This window comes from Nyctibius grandis, chromosome 11 (genome assembly GCF_013368605.1).
Source record: "Nyctibius grandis isolate bNycGra1 chromosome 11, bNycGra1.pri, whole genome shotgun sequence".
Taxonomy (NCBI): domain Eukaryota; kingdom Metazoa; phylum Chordata; class Aves; order Nyctibiiformes; family Nyctibiidae; genus Nyctibius; species Nyctibius grandis.
The window spans coordinates 630,806-647,247 of record NC_090668.1 but is presented as its reverse complement, the minus strand read 5'-3'; the positions used below and the strand labels follow the sequence as shown (position 1 = coordinate 647,247).

The following is a 16,442-nucleotide window of genomic DNA, read 5'->3' as shown; positions in this document are numbered from 1 at the left end:
CCCCCCGCCCGCACCCCGAAGCCCCCCGACCCCCCCCCCGGACAGGGACCTGCCCTCACCTGCGGCCCTTCCTGGAAGAGGCTCATTAGCCCCAGCCAGGAAAAGGGTTAATTATGGCCCCCGGGGGGGGCGGGGGGGCAGGATTGAGACCCCCACGGACACAGAGCCCCCCCCCCAGGGGGAATAAAACCCTCCAGGTTCAGAGATTTTTATATTAAAAAAAGAGATTTTGTTTATTGCTCCAAACAAGTTCTGCGGTAACAGAGACCCAACAGACTCATCACACCCAGCTGCCGGCGAGGGGGGGCTAATCCGAGGGGGGGGGGGCTCATCCCCGGGACCCTCCAGCCCTGTTCCTCCCTCGGGGACCCCAAAGGCCTCAGGGTGGGGGACAACCAGTGCCCCCGTCAGCCCCAGGGTGACACGGGGACAGGGCATGGGCTGACTGCGGGCTGGGGGGCACGGGGCCCCCCCCGGAGTGTCACAACAGTCCCCGGGGTGGGGGGACATTTAAAACCCAACCGGGAGCAGCGGGGCAGCACCGGGGGGGGGGCCCGGCCCCTCTTGCATGAGGTATGTAAATGGGGGGGGGGCCGCAGCCAGCGCAGCCCCCGGGGGACCCCGCGCCCCTGGGGGGCTGTGACGGGGACACGGCTCAGTAGCGCAACAGGCTGAGACAGACCCGGGAAGGGGGGGCCCAGGCCCCCCCCTGCGGGGTCTCAGCTCTCCCTGGGGGGGCTCCGACGTCCCTGAAGCACCAGGCGCCATGGAGGCCAGCTCTGCGGCTGGCTGGTGGCCCCGTCCTGCGGGCCACCGCGGTGGGGGGGACACGTCCCCGTCCCCCAGCCCTAGCAGGACTTGCCGAGGGGCCGCGTCACGGGCAGCGGCAGCTTATGCAGACCTGGGCAGGGGGAGAGCGTGAGAGCCAGGGAGGGGGGGACGCCCCCCCAGCGCCCGTCCCCGTGGCCCTGCGGCCCCGTCCTCACCGCAGGCGCGGAGGAGCTCGGCCTGGGCCCCCCAGGAGACCCTCTTGACCAGGCAGAGCGTGGTGAGCCCCGCGAAGCCCATGTTGTACAGGAAGACGAGGTAGAAGTTCCCCAGCCAGTCGAAGCGGCCAAAGTCCCCCAGGAGGTCGAAACGGGTGATCCCTGGGGGGGGGCTGGTCAGGGGACCCCACTCCTGGGGACACCCCAGTCCCAGGGTCACCCCGGCCCCCCCCAAGGGCTCACCCAGCGTCCTGGAGAAGACGGGCAGGGCCGAGCTGAGCACCAGCAGGGAGACGCAGTTCCCGATGATCTGGGGGGGAGGAAGGAGCGTTTGAGGAGGGGGCATCACTGTGTCCCCCCTGGGCTGGGGAAGGGGCTCCCCAGTGCCACAGACCCACTGGGACCCTGCCCAGGGCTGTGCCAGGGGGACGTGTAGTGCCCTTGCGTGGGGACACACCATGCACAAGGACACTCAGAGCCACGCGCTGCAGGGACTGGGGGTCCTGCACCCCAAGGGGGGCCCGGGACCCCCCCAGCCCCAGCCTGGCACCCTCACCTTGGTGAGGGGGGTGTCCCGCCGCGCGGGGAGCAGCCGGGTGAAGAGGGGGGAGCTGTAGAAGCCCACGACGGAGGAGAGCATCAGGTAACTGCGAGGGGCGTTAAGGAGGAGAACGGGGTGGGACGGCCCCAGGGACAGCGCTGGGGACAGCACGGGGGACACGAGTGCCCCCCTCAAGGATACAAGATGAGGACGACCTGCAGGGCAGCCCCGAAGGAACCCAAGATGGAGAAGGAGACCTGGCCCAGGGACGCGTCCTGCCGGGAGAGGAGGAGGCACGTCGGGGGGAGCAGTCCCCGGGCCAGCACGGGACACGGCTCCTCGCTGTCCCCTGTCCCCCTGCCCGGGTACCTGGATGCCCCGTGGCATCGCGGCATCGTCCAGCAGCAGCTCCAGGACGTGGAAGGAGACGATGAGGATGGAGATGCCCTGGGAGGAGCAGGGAGGGAGTGAGGGTGGCCGGGGGGGGGGACAGGGACAAGCTGCAGCTGCCCCGGGAGCCCAGGGCCACTCACCGTCAGCGCCAGGAGGCCCAGCATGGCCAGGGGGTAGCCCAGGTTCCTCTGCCAGGGCGACGCTCGGTGCCGCAGCTCTGCGGGGTGGGGGACAGGGTGAGAGGGGAGCACGAGCCCCCACCCCAGGGCAGGAGGTTGAGGAGGGCCCTGAGGTGCCAGGACGGGGGGTTACAGCCCCCCCCCCATTTCACACCCCCCCTCCCTCCACGGTGCAGCGGCTCCCAGGGAACCAGTGCTCCCAGTGCCAAGCTGGAGAGAACCCAGGCGCCCTGGGCCTCCCCCGCCGGCTCCTCACCCAGCTTCCGCCTCTTGCTCCGGATGGCCAAGAACTGCTCCCGCAGCAGCTCCACGTTCAAGTTCAGCCAGCAGGAAGCTTTGCCTGCCAGGGAGGAGATGCCGAGGGGCTCACGGGGGCTGAGGGCTCCCATGGCGGGGGCAGAGGGGCCCCCAGTCTGCCCTGAGCCCCCCCCTCCCCGCCAGCGGCGGCGCAGGGCACCCACCGGAGCAGATCCTGCGGGACACGGCGGCTTCCTCCAGCCTCGTGCAGCTCAGCTGCTCGTCCAGGTCTTCCAGGAGCTGGGGACGGGCGAGGGGCTCGTGGGGGGTGTGAATGGCACCCCGCGGGGGGGACCAGGCAGCCCTGGGGACAGCAAGCCCCCAGGCTGGGGCAGGGGTCCCAGGGGGGAATCCCACCTTACCCGGGGTTTCACCAGCAGCTTCCCCGTGACCGTGAACATAGTGGAGAGGCCGAAGGGGGTGCACACTGCGGTGGGGGGAGAGGGGGTGCCTCAGCGTCCTACCCCTCCCTGCGCCCCCCCAGGGGCCCTGAGCTGCCCCCAGCACCCCAGGATGGGGGCCAGGGGCTCAGCCCTGCCCCGCGACCCCTCCAGACCCCAGCACGGGGGCCAGGGCCCCTGGGGGGAACGTCCCAGGACTCACGCAGCAGCAGCAGGACTCCGCAGAGCGAGATGCAGGAGTAGAGGTAGGGCAGGTAACACTCCCAGAGGTCTGCGGAGGCGGCAGGGTCAGGCCAGCGGCATCGAGCACCCCTTCTCACCCTTCAGCTCCTGCTGGAGCCAGGAGAGCCCCGGTGCCCCCCGGCAGCACCCACCGTAGAGCGGCTGGCGGCTGGCGGCGTCGCTGCCGACGATGGCGGAGCCCACCCAGACCATGCCCAGCACCAGCAGCGTCAGCAGCAGCAGCACCACGGACGTCTCGTACACCCTGGCCATGATGCCCTGGGGGAGGGGGCTAGTGAGGAGCTGGGGATGGGGGGGGGGGCGGGGAGGGACACCCTCAGGGCCACCCACCTTCTTGGATCCCGCAAAGCCCTCCGACTCGGTGAAGAAGTAGGCGAAGGGCATGAGGAAGACGAGGGACAGATTGGAGAAGAGGAAGATCAAGTTCCAGAGGCCTGGAGGGGGAGGGTTGGCATGGGGTGAGCTCCTGGGGGGGCAACCCTGACCCGCAGCCCACGGGGCACCCCGGGGCCGCCCCACGCACCCACCGTGGACGAGGGACCCGTTGAGCCACTGGATGTAGTAGTTGTGGGGGAAGGAGAGCAGCACCTCGTTGCTGATGATGGAGAAGGGCAGGAGGAGGACGGCGCCCAGCGCCACGGCCAGCGTGAAGGTGCAGAGCCCCAGCCTGCGGGAGAGCCACCGGCGCTGGGCCCCCGCGGGCGGCACAGCCCCGCCACGGCCCCCAGGGGCTGGGGGGACCCGGCCTTCACGCGGGCAGGGAGAGGCTGGGGCCGGGCATCCTGCGGGCAGGGAGCGGGAGCGGGAGCTTACGCGATCCTGTTGGCAGCAGCATCCTCGTCATCGTGCACTGGGGGGGGAAACCCAAACCGAGGGGCTGGGGGAGGCAGGGCTGCCCCAAGCAGCGCTCCCTGCCCGCTCCCAACACTGCAGAAACCCTCCCAGCGGGGCTGGGCTCTGCTCCCCTCCCGTGGCACCCGGGGAGGTGCCTGGCAGCGACCGATGCCACAGCAACCGGGGCTGCGGCAGGACCGGAGCTCCTGGGGGGCACCACAAGCCCCGGCGAGGCCGAACGTGGCGGCCATCGGCCCCGGCAGTGCCCGCCCTCCTACCTGCCGTGAAGTCCGTGTGCTTCTTGAAGTGGGTTATGACGAAGTGGCAGAGGATGTAGAGGCTGGCGAAGAGCAGGGCGCAGATCTGCGGGCAGAGGAGCGCGGGCAGCGCGGGCAGACCCGCAGGGCAGCGCTCCCACCCCGGGGCGATGCCGCCGGCCCCGGGGCCTGTCAGCTCCACCCTATTTGTTTTTCCACTCCTGGCCCTGGTTACACCCCACGCGTGTGCCCGGCCCTGCCCGCGCACAGGGGCTGCACCCAGGGGTCTCCCATGGGTGCCCGCAAGCTGCCACAACAGTCAGCCCACAGGGCTGAGACCACAGGGAGAGCCCACCCGGCAGCTCTGGGTCGGTCTGGGCTGGCAGAGCTGGAGGCGTGCGGGGATCGGGGTGGCCCAGACCGTGTGGGACACCCGTCCCGCCCCAGCACCGCCTGCCCCGCAGCCCTCGCCCTGCTGGCACCGGCAGAGCCGCGGGAACAGCCTTGAGCCGGGCGCCAAGGCCGGCTGCGGCGTCCCTCCCGCCCCCCCCGGCCGGAGCAGGCGACGTTCGAGGAACACGGCGACCTTTCATCCCACCGGGTACGCGGCGGAACGGGGAAAGGTCGCCCGAACCCGCCACCTTGGCACAGGAGGAGCGGAGCAGCCGCGGCACCTCCGTCCTGCCCGGCCTGGGGGGCTCGGCTGGCCGGGGGTCCCCAGGCTCTGCCCAGTGGGGTGCCAGGGAGCCCCGGGAGCCGGCCCAGCTCCGAGCCCCCAGAGGGGCAGTGCCCAGCGGGTACTTCTGCTCCTGCCCAGGGAAGGGGCTCAGGCCGGGGACCGCACCCCACAGCCCAGAGCTCTGCCTGGCCGGGGCACCCCCAACACCTCCCGCAGCTGGTGGGGGGGCGAGAAAGGGGCCTCGTGAGGAGAACGGAGGGGCACGGGAGGGAGGGGATGAGGAGATGAGCTGGGGGGCTCGGGCAGGGCTCCCCCCTCCACCCCAGGGCGAGGGCTCCGTGGGCAGCACGGGCTGGTGTGACCACAGGGCCGGGCACGAGGCCGAGCTCCGCAGCGTGGCTGGGCCTGACCCACGGCGGCTGCGCTGAGCCAGGAGCTCCTGGGCCAGCTACAGCCCCCCGGGATGGGCCGGGGCGGAGGTCTGGGGAGCTCCAGGGCAGAGACGTTGGGCTCTGGCCATCGGCTCCTCCCCGCGGGCACCACATCGGGCTGTGGCAAGGTGGCCCCGGCACCGCTGGTCACAGCCCGCTTGGCCACCCCACGCACAGTGTCCTGGAGGGCCCTCGGGGGACACCTGGGTTATCCCCATCCCTGAGCCCGGGGCAGCGGGTACCCTGGGTGGCAGAGCGGGACCAGAGCAGACCCAGCTGCCTCCCTCCGCCGTGCCCACGGTTCGTACCGGGACCCCGTTATCCGCGGGGCGCACGGCAGCCGCCGCGGCCCTGGCACCGATAAGGGCCAGGCGTGGGGCACAGCGGCCTCCGGGGGGCTGCGGGCTCCCCGCCCCGCCCCACAGCTCCCCCGCCGCCACACCGGGACCCTTCCCCGGCTGCCGCCCCTCGCCGCCGGTCCCCGGTACTCACGATGCACTCGCGGACCCGGTCGTGGAAGAGCTGCTGCCGCACGGCCAGCGCGTCCTGCTCCGGGGGGGCCATGGGGCGGCCAGCATGGCCGGGCCGGGGCTGCGGGGCCGAGCCGAGCCGAGCCGAGCCGGGTCCCGCCGGGCCGGTGCCGCCGGGGGAAGCGCGGAGCCGCCCCGGTGACCCCGACCCCGACCCCGCCCCATCTCGGCCCCGCCCCCCGCACTCGCTACAATGTATCCACAGCGCCCCGGCCTGAAAGGGCCCCGCCTCCTCCCCTGATTGGCTCTTGCGAGTGAATGAGGCGCCGCTCATTGGTGGAGGGCGGCGCGGAGCGTCCTGATAGGCTGAGGGCGCCGCTGCGCTCCCACGGGCCGCTCCCACGGGGGCAGCAGCCGGGATTAGGCGCTGGAACGGGACTAATCCCGGGACAGGGTTAATCCCCCGGGCAGAGATTAAGCCCAAGGCCAGGCTGTCCCAGCACGGGGGCACCGGGCAGGGCAGACCCCCCCTCGGGGGCTGTAACGCACCCAAGGCGGCACGAGGAGGGACCCCCCAGAGCAGCAGCACCCAGGGTGCCCCACAGAGCCCCCACCCCATAGCACCCAGGGAGGGGGGGCTTCACCCCCCAGGGAAGAGAGGCCCCGGGGAAGGGTTGGCCCGAGGCAGCTCCCAGGAGCGCTGGTGCCAGCGTCTCGCTGGGCACAGACAATAGGGCCAGTCTGTTCCCACGGGACGGGGCCAGGCGGGCGCTGACACAGAGGGTTTGTATCCGACACAGCGGCAGCGTCTCTTAAAGCCTTTTATTCACAGACATGGTACAGACACACGGAAAACCGACATGATCACATCGGAGAGCACGAGCCCGGCCAGAGCAGCGCGTCCCTCCGGCCGGGCCCACGGGGCTCAACCCCACCCAGTGCACACAAAGCTGAAGTGTTTGAAGCAGACATTTTGTGGACATGCTACAGCGACAGAAGGAACCCGGCATTTAGTATTCCTCCCCTTCCTCCTCGCCCTCCCCTTCCACCGAATCCACCCCCACCTCCTCGTAATCCTTCTCCAGGGCGGCCATGTCCTCCCGCGCCTCCGAGAACTCCCCCTCCTCCATGCCCTCCCCCACGTACCAGTGCACGAACGCCCGCTTGGCGTACATCAGGTCGAACTTGTGGTCCAGGCGGGCCCAGGCCTCGGCGATGGCCGTCGTGTTGCTCAGCATGCACACGGCGCGCTGCACCTTGGCCAGGTCCCCCCCGGGCACCACCGTGGGCGGCTGGTAGTTGATGCCCACCTTGAAACCAGTGGGGCACCAGTCCACGAACTGGATGCTGCGCTTGGTCTTGATGGTGGCAATGGCGGCGTTGACATCCTTGGGCACCACGTCCCCGCGGTACAGCAGGCAGCACGCCATGTACTTGCCGTGCCGCGGGTCGCACTTCACCATCTGGTTGGCCGGCTCGAAGCAGGCGTTGGTGATCTCGGCCACCGAGAGCTGCTCGTGGTAAGCCTTCTCGGCCGAGATCACCGGGGCGTAGGTGGCCAGCGGGAAGTGGATGCGCGGGTACGGCACCAGGTTGGTCTGGAACTCCGTCAGGTCGACGTTGAGGGCCCCGTCAAAGCGCAGCGAGGCCGTGATGGACGACACGATCTGGCTGATGAGGCGGTTGAGGTTGGTGTAGGTGGGCCTCTCGATGTCCAGGTTGCGGCGGCAGATGTCGTAGATGGCCTCGTTGTCCACCATGAAGGCGCAGTCGGAGTGCTCCAGGGTGGTGTGGGTGGTGAGGATGGAGTTGTAGGGCTCCACCACGGCCGTGGACACCTGCGGGGCCGGGTAGATGGAGAACTCCAGCTTGGACTTCTTGCCGTAGTCCACGGAGAGCCGCTCCATGAGCAGGGAGGTGAAGCCGGAGCCGGTGCCGCCCCCGAAGCTGTGGAACACCAGGAAGCCCTGCAGCCCCGTGCACTGGTCAGCCTGGAGGAAGGGAAGAGAAAACAAGACCAATCTCTCAGTAATTATGACCTCAAGCTGCTACGGAGCTGCCCAGGAAGGCAAATCTTCACCCCAGGATCTCAGGCCTTTGGGGACTCCTGGCAACGCAGGGACAGCCACGTCCCCAAGTGCCACAGCTCCCGTCCAGCCACAGCACCCTGTGCATGGTCACATCCAGCCCTCAGGGGAAGGGGCCTGTTCCTGCACGGGTTGGGGACACTCGGCTCCATCCTGCTACAGGAGCCGGCCCTGGCAGCGCCCACGCCCAGCACGACCCCGGCCATCTGCTTTGGGGAAGAGGGAACCCACGGTGCCATCCAGGAGCAGGTCAGGGCACCCAGAGCCACCATCCTGGGGGCACTGCCTGGGCAGAAGGCTGGCAGCCACCGAGGTCTGCTGGGCACGAGCTGCCCCAGCACGAGTGAAACACCCAGCAGAGCGGCTCATAAGCAGCTGGTCAAGAACGATCAGAGTCCAGATCAAGGAGACACCGTACGTGACCCAAAGACAAGGGATGAAATAAGGTTTTCCCAAGGGCAGAAAGGAGTCAGGCTGCCCCCAAGCCCCACGTTGCCCCCAGACACACTCCACCCTTGGGGTGGATGCCCCGGGCATGCAGCTGCGGTGGGTTTGCAGGGTCCTGAGGAAGGGGATTCACCCCATGGGGAGGGGAATGGGCAGATCCTGATCTTTACTCACAGGATCCAGACCCCACAGGGAACCCCAGCCTGGCACAAGGTGCCAAGAACCATATAATGCACCCAGGCCCCAGAGGCACAGCCTAGCCCCTTGTCACCGCCCAGGTCCCACCAGAGGGTTCCCCTTTCCCCAATGGCTGCGGTGGCACCAGAACCGCCCAGGGTTTGTACCCACCAGTTTGCGGATGCGGTCGAGGACCAGGTCGATGATCTCCTTCCCGATGGTGTAGTGCCCGCGGGCGTAGTTGTTGGCCGCATCCTCCTTGCCCGTGATCAGCTGCTCGGGGTGGAAGAGCTGCCGGTACGTCCCCGTGCGCACCTCGTCTGCGGGGACAGCCCGCCCGGGGGCCCCGTTAGCGCCCGGCACCCGCCGACACCGGCCCCCCCGCAGCCCCCCCGCACCCACCGATCACCGTGGGCTCCAGGTCCACGAACACGGCCCGCGGCACGTGCTTGCCGGCCCCCGTCTCGCTGAAGAAGGTGTTGAAGGAGTCGTCCCCCCCGCCGATGGTCTTGTCGCTGGGCATCTGCCCGTCGGGCTGGATGCCGTGCTCCAGGCAGTACAGCTCCCAGCACGCGTTCCCGATCTGCACGCCCGCTTGGCCCACGTGGATGGAGATGCACTCGCGCTGCGGGGGCACGGGGGGGACGCTCACCCCTCCGATTCCCCCCTCTTTGTGTCCCCCCACCCACCCAGGACCCCGCGGGGACGCTGCGCCCAGGACGGGCTGGCACCGAGCACCCAGGGCTGGATGGGGCCAGATCCTGCCCCGACGTCCCCCATTGTTCTGGGTCCTGGCAGGCACCGGGGGCACGGGGGGGGTGCTCAGCTGGGGGCAGCCCCCACCCCAACACCGGTTGTGCCCGGCTCAGGCGGCCAGAGCCGTGTCGGTGCCATCCCAACCCTCCGGCTGAGCAGCGCGGGGCACCCATGGGCTGAGCTCCCCTCAGGAGGGCGGGGGGTGCGTGGGGGGGGGGGACACGTGTTTGGGGACAGACCGCAGCCACCATCTGGCGCAACCCTGGGGCGACGCCACCCCCCCGCGCCCTCCGCCTGCTCCCAAATGGCGCACGGGGAGGACATCTTAGAGCCCCGCAGCAGCGCAGGGCGAGGCTGCGCCGCAGGAGGAGGAAGAGGAGGAGGAGGAAGCTCATGGCGCAGCAGCGGGGACGTGACTGCACCAGCGGCCCCGAAGCCCCGGGGAGGGCCGATGGCGTCACCCCCCGGCGTAGGGGGACCCCCCCGGGCCCAGCGCATTCCCGGCCGCACCCTGCGCTGCCCCACCGGCTCCGCGCATTCCTCCCGCCCGGTTCGGGGGCGGGAAACCCCCGGTTTGGCGGGGGCTGCCCCGGTTTGGGGGGGGCGGGGGGGGCACCTCCGGGGCCACGGAGCAGGATTAGCCCCACGGGGTCGGACTCGGGCGGGCGCCAGGAGCGGGGCGGGGGGGGCAGCAGGGACCCTCTGCCCCCACCACGGGGGGTGCGTGGTTGGGGGGGTTCGGGGCTGGATGTGGGGGGGGGTAAGGGGGGGCACTGCCCCTGGCGGGGGGCGGGGCTGTGCCCGCGCCTTCCCGCGCGCGGGAGCGGTAACGGTCGGGGCTGGGCGCCAAAAGCGGGACCGAGCCCCGCCCCCCGCCGCGGGAGGGCTGCCCGGGGCCACGTGCTGCCCCCCGGGGGTGCCGGGACCCCCCCCAGGGGGGCTCCCCCCGGCACGGGTGGCACCTCCAGCCCACCCTATGCCCCTCCAGCCCACGCTCTGCCCCCCCCCCGCTCCCCCCTCCCAGCCCCCGGCCTCTCCCCCTCGCCCCCCCCCAGCCCCTGCTCTGCCCTGTGCCCCCCAGTCCTTGTTACCCCCCAATCCCAGTTACCCCCCAGTTTTCCCCCCCTCTCGCCCACTCCCCTCAGCTCCTGCCCTGTTCCCCCCAGCTCCAGCCCTGCTCCCCCCATCTCCTGTCTCCCCGACCCCCCCCCCCCCATTTCGCAGCCCACCCCCCCCCATTTCGCAGCCCCCCCCTTACCATGGTTGCGGCGCGGTTACTCGTCCCGACTAACAAGGAATCGACGCAAGTACCAGGCTGCCGCCGCCCCCGGGCACCCCCCTATATACCGGCCGGGGGGCGGGCCGTGCGCCCCCGCCCCGCATTCCTATTGGCCGATACACCCGCCCATCCGTGCGCTCGCCAAAGCGGATTGGCTGCGACGAGTGGCGCGCCCCGCCTCCTCCCCCCCCCGCTACCGGGCGGGCGCTGCGGGGCTTTGCGGGGACCCCCCCGCCGCGGGGGGCAGCGCCCGCCCGGGGCTTGCGAAGGGCCCCCCCGCCATGGGTGGGGGGCACCGGGGGGCCTCCCCCCCCCCCGATCCTCAGCACCCCCCTCACTGCGTTTGCCGCGGAGCGGGGGGGGGGGCCCGGCCGCTCCCGCCCCCCCGCATCCCCCCCCCGCCCGGTGCGGCTCCGCTGCAGAGGAAAACTGCGACATGGGGGGGGCGGCACGTGCTGCCGCGCCCGGTGCCCCCCCCCGCCGCGTCCCGACGCCGTTAATCGGCTTCTCCGGTCGGAGCCGCCCCCCCCGCCGCGTCCCCGGCCCATCTGCACCCCCCGGGCCCCCCCCAGCCCATCTGCGGGTGCCCCCCGCAGCCCTGAATCCTGCCGCAACGGGGGGCACCGTGCCCGGGGGAGGGGGGGGCAGCCCCCGCTCACCGCAGCGGGCTTTGTCTCAGCACCGGGACCCGCGTAATCCCCCCCCCGACCCCCCACCCGCTGCAGGGACCACCACGATGCCCATAAAATGAGGGGAGGGGGGTACTGGGGTCCTTCCGTGCCCCCCCGGGGCGCCTTTGCTGGGTGCAGCTCCCTGCCCGGTGCGGGGCCGCGGGGTGCCCGGTGTGGGGGGGCCGGGGGGAGCCGCGGGGGGGGCCGGCGCCAGCCCCCGTCTAATCCCCGGAGCTATTTGCTCCCCATAATCCGCCTTCCTGCTTCGCCCAGAGCTTTGGGGACAACCCAGCGGCCCCTTCGGCCACCCACGCGCTGCCGGGGTCCCCCCGGCCCCACCGGGGCCCCCCCACGCCGCAGCCACCCGCAGCCCGGGGTGCCGGGCCCGGCGCAGCAGCGGCCGCCGCAGCTGCACTGCAGCGGGTGACGTGGCTCCCCGCCATTTGCCTCGTGCAGCCGCGCCATGGCCGCCCCATGGCCGCCCTGGCGCCTCCGCTCCTGCCGCCGAGGGGTTTGCTCCCCCCGGCCCCCCCCCCCGGCCACCCGCAGCCACCCTCGGTGTGGGGGTCCCGGTCAGCACTTGGGGCCACCTTGGCTCTGAGCGATGCCAACGTGGTGGCCGGCCCCTCATTGCCCCCCCGCTGGGAGCTGGTGCTCTGGCACAGCGGCTGCAGGGGCTGGGGGGGTCTCAGGGGGGTCCTGGGGTGCCCCCCCCCACATCACACCCTGTCTCTCGCTGCAGCACCCGCTTGAGTTTCACTCCGTGTTCAACTTCCCCTTCGTTCTTTATGCCTGACGGCAGCCATGAGCCAGCAGCGAGGAGGGGACAGAGGGGCACTGGCCCCCGCCATGCTGGGGCAGAGCTGGGGGGGCTGCTGCCCCATTTCCCCCTCCCCATGACTGCGGCTGCCAGGCCCAGCACAGCCAAGGCCCCTCCTCTTGCCCCCAGGAGGGAACAGAGGGGCTTCAGGGCCCACCATGGAGGGGGGGTCCCACCCACCCAGCAGGACAAAGGGGCTACTCGCAGCCCCCCAGGGACTGAGGCTCTACAGCCCTGGTGCCCCCACCCGTGGGGGGCAGCAGGACCACCCACCCCTGGGGCAATGCAGCCCCTCCCCTGCCCAGGCAGCAGAGACCCCCCCCAGGTTTCTGTCAAACTGGGGGGGGGTGCAGAGATCCGCAGCCCCCCAGGAGGAGCTGAACAGCCCACGTGGCTCCTGGTCCTAACAAAACCCAACACCCCCCCCCCAGCCCCTGCTGTGGGGCCATGGCACAGTGCAGGGGGCACATATGGGGGGCACCCTGCCCAGCCCCACAGCAGGATGGGGAAGGGGGAGCAGTTTGGGGGGGCTGCAGGGTGCTGGGCTCAGCACAACCCCAGGCACACACTCAGGGACCAGGGGGGGACCCTGGGTGCAGCGAGGGACCCCAAGGGCTGTTGGGGACAGTGTCCAGGCGCGGGGAGGGACAGCGGAGCAGGGAGTAACGACACCAGAGGCAGGAGGTAAGACAGGGAATGCTTTTTATTCAGACCCACGGGAGGGGACGGGTGGGTCCGGGACACTCTTCCACTGAAGCACAGACCATGGGACAGGACAGACGGCGGCGCACACACTGCTACAGACCCCCGGGGGGGCTTCAACTAGGTTATGTTCCCTGTACGAGCAGCACCCCTGGGAGGCTTCAGTATTCCTCCCCTTCCTCCTCGCCCTCCCCTTCCACCGAATCCACCCCCACCTCCTCGTAATCCTTCTCCAGGGCGGCCATGTCCTCCCGCGCCTCCGAGAACTCCCCCTCCTCCATGCCCTCCCCCACGTACCAGTGCACGAACGCTCGCTTGGCGTACATCAGGTCGAACTTGTGGTCCAGGCGGGCCCAGGCCTCGGCGATGGCCGTCGTGTTGCTCAGCATGCACACGGCGCGCTGCACCTTGGCCAGGTCCCCCCCGGGCACCACCGTGGGCGGCTGGTAGTTGATGCCCACCTTGAAACCAGTGGGGCACCAGTCCACGAACTGGATGGTGCGCTTGGTCTTGATGGTGGCGATGGCGGCGTTGACATCCTTGGGCACCACGTCCCCGCGGTACAGCAGGCAGCACGCCATGTACTTGCCGTGCCGCGGGTCGCACTTCACCATCTGGTTGGCCGGCTCGAAGCAGGCGTTGGTGATCTCGGCCACCGAGAGCTGCTCGTGGTAAGCCTTCTCGGCCGAGATCACCGGGGCGTAGGTGGCCAGCGGGAAGTGGATGCGCGGGTACGGCACCAGGTTGGTCTGGAACTCCGTCAGGTCGACGTTGAGGGCCCCGTCGAAGCGCAGCGAGGCCGTGATGGACGACACGATCTGGCCTATCAGCCTGTTGAGGTTGGTGTAGGTGGGCCTCTCGATGTCCAGGTTGCGGCGGCAGATGTCGTAGATGGCCTCGTTGTCCACCATGAAGGCGCAGTCGGAGTGCTCCAGGGTGGTGTGGGTGGTGAGGATGGAGTTGTAGGGCTCCACCACGGCCGTGGACACCTGCGGGGCCGGATAGATGGAGAACTCCAGCTTGGACTTCTTGCCGTAGTCCACGGAGAGCCGCTCCATGAGCAGGGAGGTGAAGCCGGAGCCGGTGCCGCCGCCGAAGCTGTGGAACACCAGGAAGCCCTGCAGCCCCGTGCACTGGTCAGCCTGGCGAGGAGAGACAAGGGGGGGGCACGTTTAGTCCGGGCAGCAGCAAGTTGCTCCTTCCTCTCCGTGGCCTCACGAGGACATTTGGGGACTTCCAGCAGCAGAGCAGGAGCGGCCGGGATGGGTGACGGGGTGGCCATGGCCCCATCTGTTGGGCACTGACTCATGGGACCTGTGGATCCCCCGGGGAAGCCCCTCGGTCCCCAGGGTGGGAGAGTGGCCAGAAGCACCTCGCAGGGGAGCCGGGTGTCACCGGTGGCAGCAGCATGGGGACAGGCTTAGGGACAAGGTCTGGGCAAAGCACCGGCCTCGGCACGGCCCCACGGCTCCGGGAGGGGCCTCTTGGGCTACCGCCGCCTGCGCAGTCCCTGGGACGCCCGTCCCCGCCGCACGCAGCTGGACTCGGCCGCGGCGCGAGCCAAGGAGGAACAAAGAGGGAATTGCCGAGCTCAGCACCGCGGGCGCCCGGGGGCCGTGGAGCGGCTCCAACCCCGCAGCTGCGCCGCGTCCCGCTGCCGGCCAGAACAGGATTAACATTAATTAATATATTAAATCTAAACCCAGCCTGGCTGGTCCAGAGGGGAGGGCGAGACTGAGAAACGAGGCTTTGTCCCCCACTCGCCACCCACAACCCCCCCCCCAGCCCCTACCAGCTTGCGGATGCGGTCGAGGACCAGGTCGATGATCTCCTTCCCGATGGTGTAGTGCCCGCGGGCGTAGTTGTTGGCCGCATCCTCCTTGCCCGTGATCAGCTGCTCGGGGTGGAAGAGCTGCCGGTACGTCCCCGTGCGCACCTCGTCTGCGGGGACAGCCCGCCCGGGGGCCCCGTTAGCGCCCGGCACCCGCCGACGCCGGCCCCCCCGCAGCCCCCCCGCACCCACCGATCACCGTGGGCTCCAGGTCCACGAACACGGCCCGCGGCACGTGCTTGCCGGCCCCCGTCTCGCTGAAGAAGGTGTTGAAGGAGTCGTCCCCCCCGCCGATGGTCTTGTCGCTGGGCATCTGCCCGTCGGGCTGGATGCCGTGCTCCAGGCAGTACAGCTCCCAGCACGCGTTCCCGATCTGCACGCCCGCTTGGCCCACGTGGATGGAGATGCACTCGCGCTGCGGGGGCACGGGGGGGACGCTCACCCCTCCGATTCCCCCCTCTTTGTGTCCCCCCACCCACCCAGGACCCCGCGGGGACGCTGTGCCCAGGACGGGCTGGCACCGAGCACCCAGGGCTGGATGGGGCCAGATCCTGCCCCGACGCCCCCCATTGTTCTGGTTCCTGGCAGGCACCGGGGGCCGCAGGGGGGGGCTCCAGGGCCACACCCAGGGCAGGGGGGTGCTCAGCTCCGGGGGTCCCATCCTGCCCCTCTGAGGGACCTGGGACCCTGCCCACCATGGGATGGGGAGCTCAGCATTAGGGCTCATCCTGCCCCAAGGGACTGGGGCCACACCCAGGGCAGGTCGGGGCGCCCCGAGGGTCCCATCCTGCCCTACCCGCCCTGCTCAGACCCAGTAATGCCCAGTCTGGGTGGGGGCTCAGCACCAGGGGCTCATCCTGCCCGCTCGGGTCCCCATTGAGCCACGGCCACACCCAGTGTGGGACTGGGGGGCTTCATCCTGCTCACACCGTGATCCGGCTGGAGATTGGGTGCTCAGCACCGGGGGGGCCCATCCTGCCCACCCCACTGCACCGGAGCCACACCGGGGGACCCATTCTGCCCCGTTAAACCGGGGCCACACCCAGTGTAGTCTGAGGGCTCAGCACCGGAGGGGTCTGTCCTGCCCGGTTTAACAGGAGCCACGCCCCGTGCGGGACGGGAACTCGGTACCGGGAAGGGGGGGCCCGATCCTGCGTCGTCGAACCGGGGCCACACCCAGCACAGGCTCAGGGCTCAGCACCGGGGACCCATCCTGCCCGGTTTAACGGGAGCCACGCCCATTGCAGGCTCGGGGCTCGGCCCCGGGGACTCATCCTGCTCGATTTAGCGGGCATCGTGCCCGGTGCGGGCTCGGGGCTCGGTCCCGGGGGTCCCATCCTGCCCGGTTTAACGGGAGCCACGCCCAGTGGGGGTTGGGAACTCAGCCCTACGGAAGGCACAGGGACCCGTCCAGCCCCGTTCAACGGGAGCCGCACTCAGGGCTGGGTCCCGGGCGATCCCTCCTGCCCGGTGTAACGGGAGCCACGCCCGGTGCGGGCTCAGCCCCGGGGCCCATCCCGGGCCGGGAACGGACGGGACCGGGGGCGACGGCGGGACTGGGGGTTGGGGACCCGGGGGTTGGGGAGCGGGGGCCCGGCGGCTCCCCCGCACCCCTCTCACCATGGCGGCGGTCGGTCCGGGGCGGTCTCACAGCCCGACGCTGAAGCGGTCGATGTAAGAGGCGCGGCGGAGCGCGGGGCTCGGCGCGGGGCTTTATAGGGCCGGCGGGGCGGGGCGGGCGGCGGGGCCGGGGCGGCGGCGGCGGCGGCCATTGGCGGCGGCGGGATGAGGTAATGGCCCCCCCGGAGCCGCAGACAAAGGCCGGGCGGTGCGGGGGGGATGGGGCGGTGCGGGGGGGCTGGGGGCTGCGGGGGGCCGGGGTGGTGCGGGGGGGATCGGGGGCTGCGGGGGGACCGGGGGCTGCGGGGGGATCGGGTGGTGCGGGGGGACCGGGCGGTGCA

General features: G+C 70.9%; 3 protein-coding genes across 6 annotated transcripts; all 3 read right to left on the bottom strand.

The window, feature by feature from the left end:
• Positions 1–834: 834 nt before the first annotated feature.
• Positions 835–5,832, bottom strand: LMBR1L (limb development membrane protein 1 like). Of its 4 annotated transcripts, none has more exons than XM_068409883.1 (17): positions 5,734–5,832; positions 4,153–4,237; positions 3,854–3,890; positions 3,568–3,707; positions 3,371–3,474; positions 3,172–3,298; positions 3,000–3,068; positions 2,759–2,823; positions 2,561–2,636; positions 2,356–2,439; positions 2,061–2,137; positions 1,897–1,974; positions 1,729–1,802; positions 1,543–1,633; positions 1,230–1,296; positions 987–1,148; positions 835–901 (listed from the first exon to the last, which is right to left on the bottom strand). In XM_068409883.1, the coding sequence occupies exons 1-17, from the start codon at positions 5,803–5,805 to the stop codon at positions 849–851; spliced, it is 1,461 nt and encodes a 486-aa protein (XP_068265984.1). In that variant the 5' UTR covers positions 5,806–5,832; the 3' UTR covers positions 835–848. The 4 variants fall into 4 exon arrangements, with proteins under 4 accessions (XP_068265984.1, XP_068265985.1, XP_068265986.1 ...); XM_068409884.1 differs by having other exon boundaries at positions 2,356–2,433; XM_068409885.1 differs by having other exon boundaries at positions 1,729–1,742; positions 2,356–2,433.
• Positions 5,833–6,514: 682 nt separating this feature from the next.
• On the bottom strand, positions 6,515–10,501 carry TUBA1B (tubulin alpha 1b). Its single transcript, XM_068409924.1, has 4 exons — positions 10,437–10,501; positions 8,825–9,047; positions 8,594–8,742; positions 6,515–7,702 (listed from the first exon to the last, which is right to left on the bottom strand). Exons 1-4 carry the CDS (start codon positions 10,437–10,439, stop codon positions 6,722–6,724), a joined length of 1,356 nt encoding a protein of 451 aa, XP_068266025.1. The 5' UTR covers positions 10,440–10,501; the 3' UTR covers positions 6,515–6,721.
• A 2,132-nt stretch (positions 10,502–12,633) lies between these two features.
• On the bottom strand, positions 12,634–16,183 carry TUBA1A (tubulin alpha 1a). The gene is made up of 4 exons (XM_068409879.1): positions 16,102–16,183; positions 14,674–14,896; positions 14,443–14,591; positions 12,634–13,792 (listed from the first exon to the last, which is right to left on the bottom strand). Exons 1-4 carry the CDS (start codon positions 16,102–16,104, stop codon positions 12,812–12,814), a joined length of 1,356 nt encoding a protein of 451 aa, XP_068265980.1. The 5' UTR covers positions 16,105–16,183; the 3' UTR covers positions 12,634–12,811.
• Between the last annotated feature and the right edge of the window lie 259 nt (positions 16,184–16,442).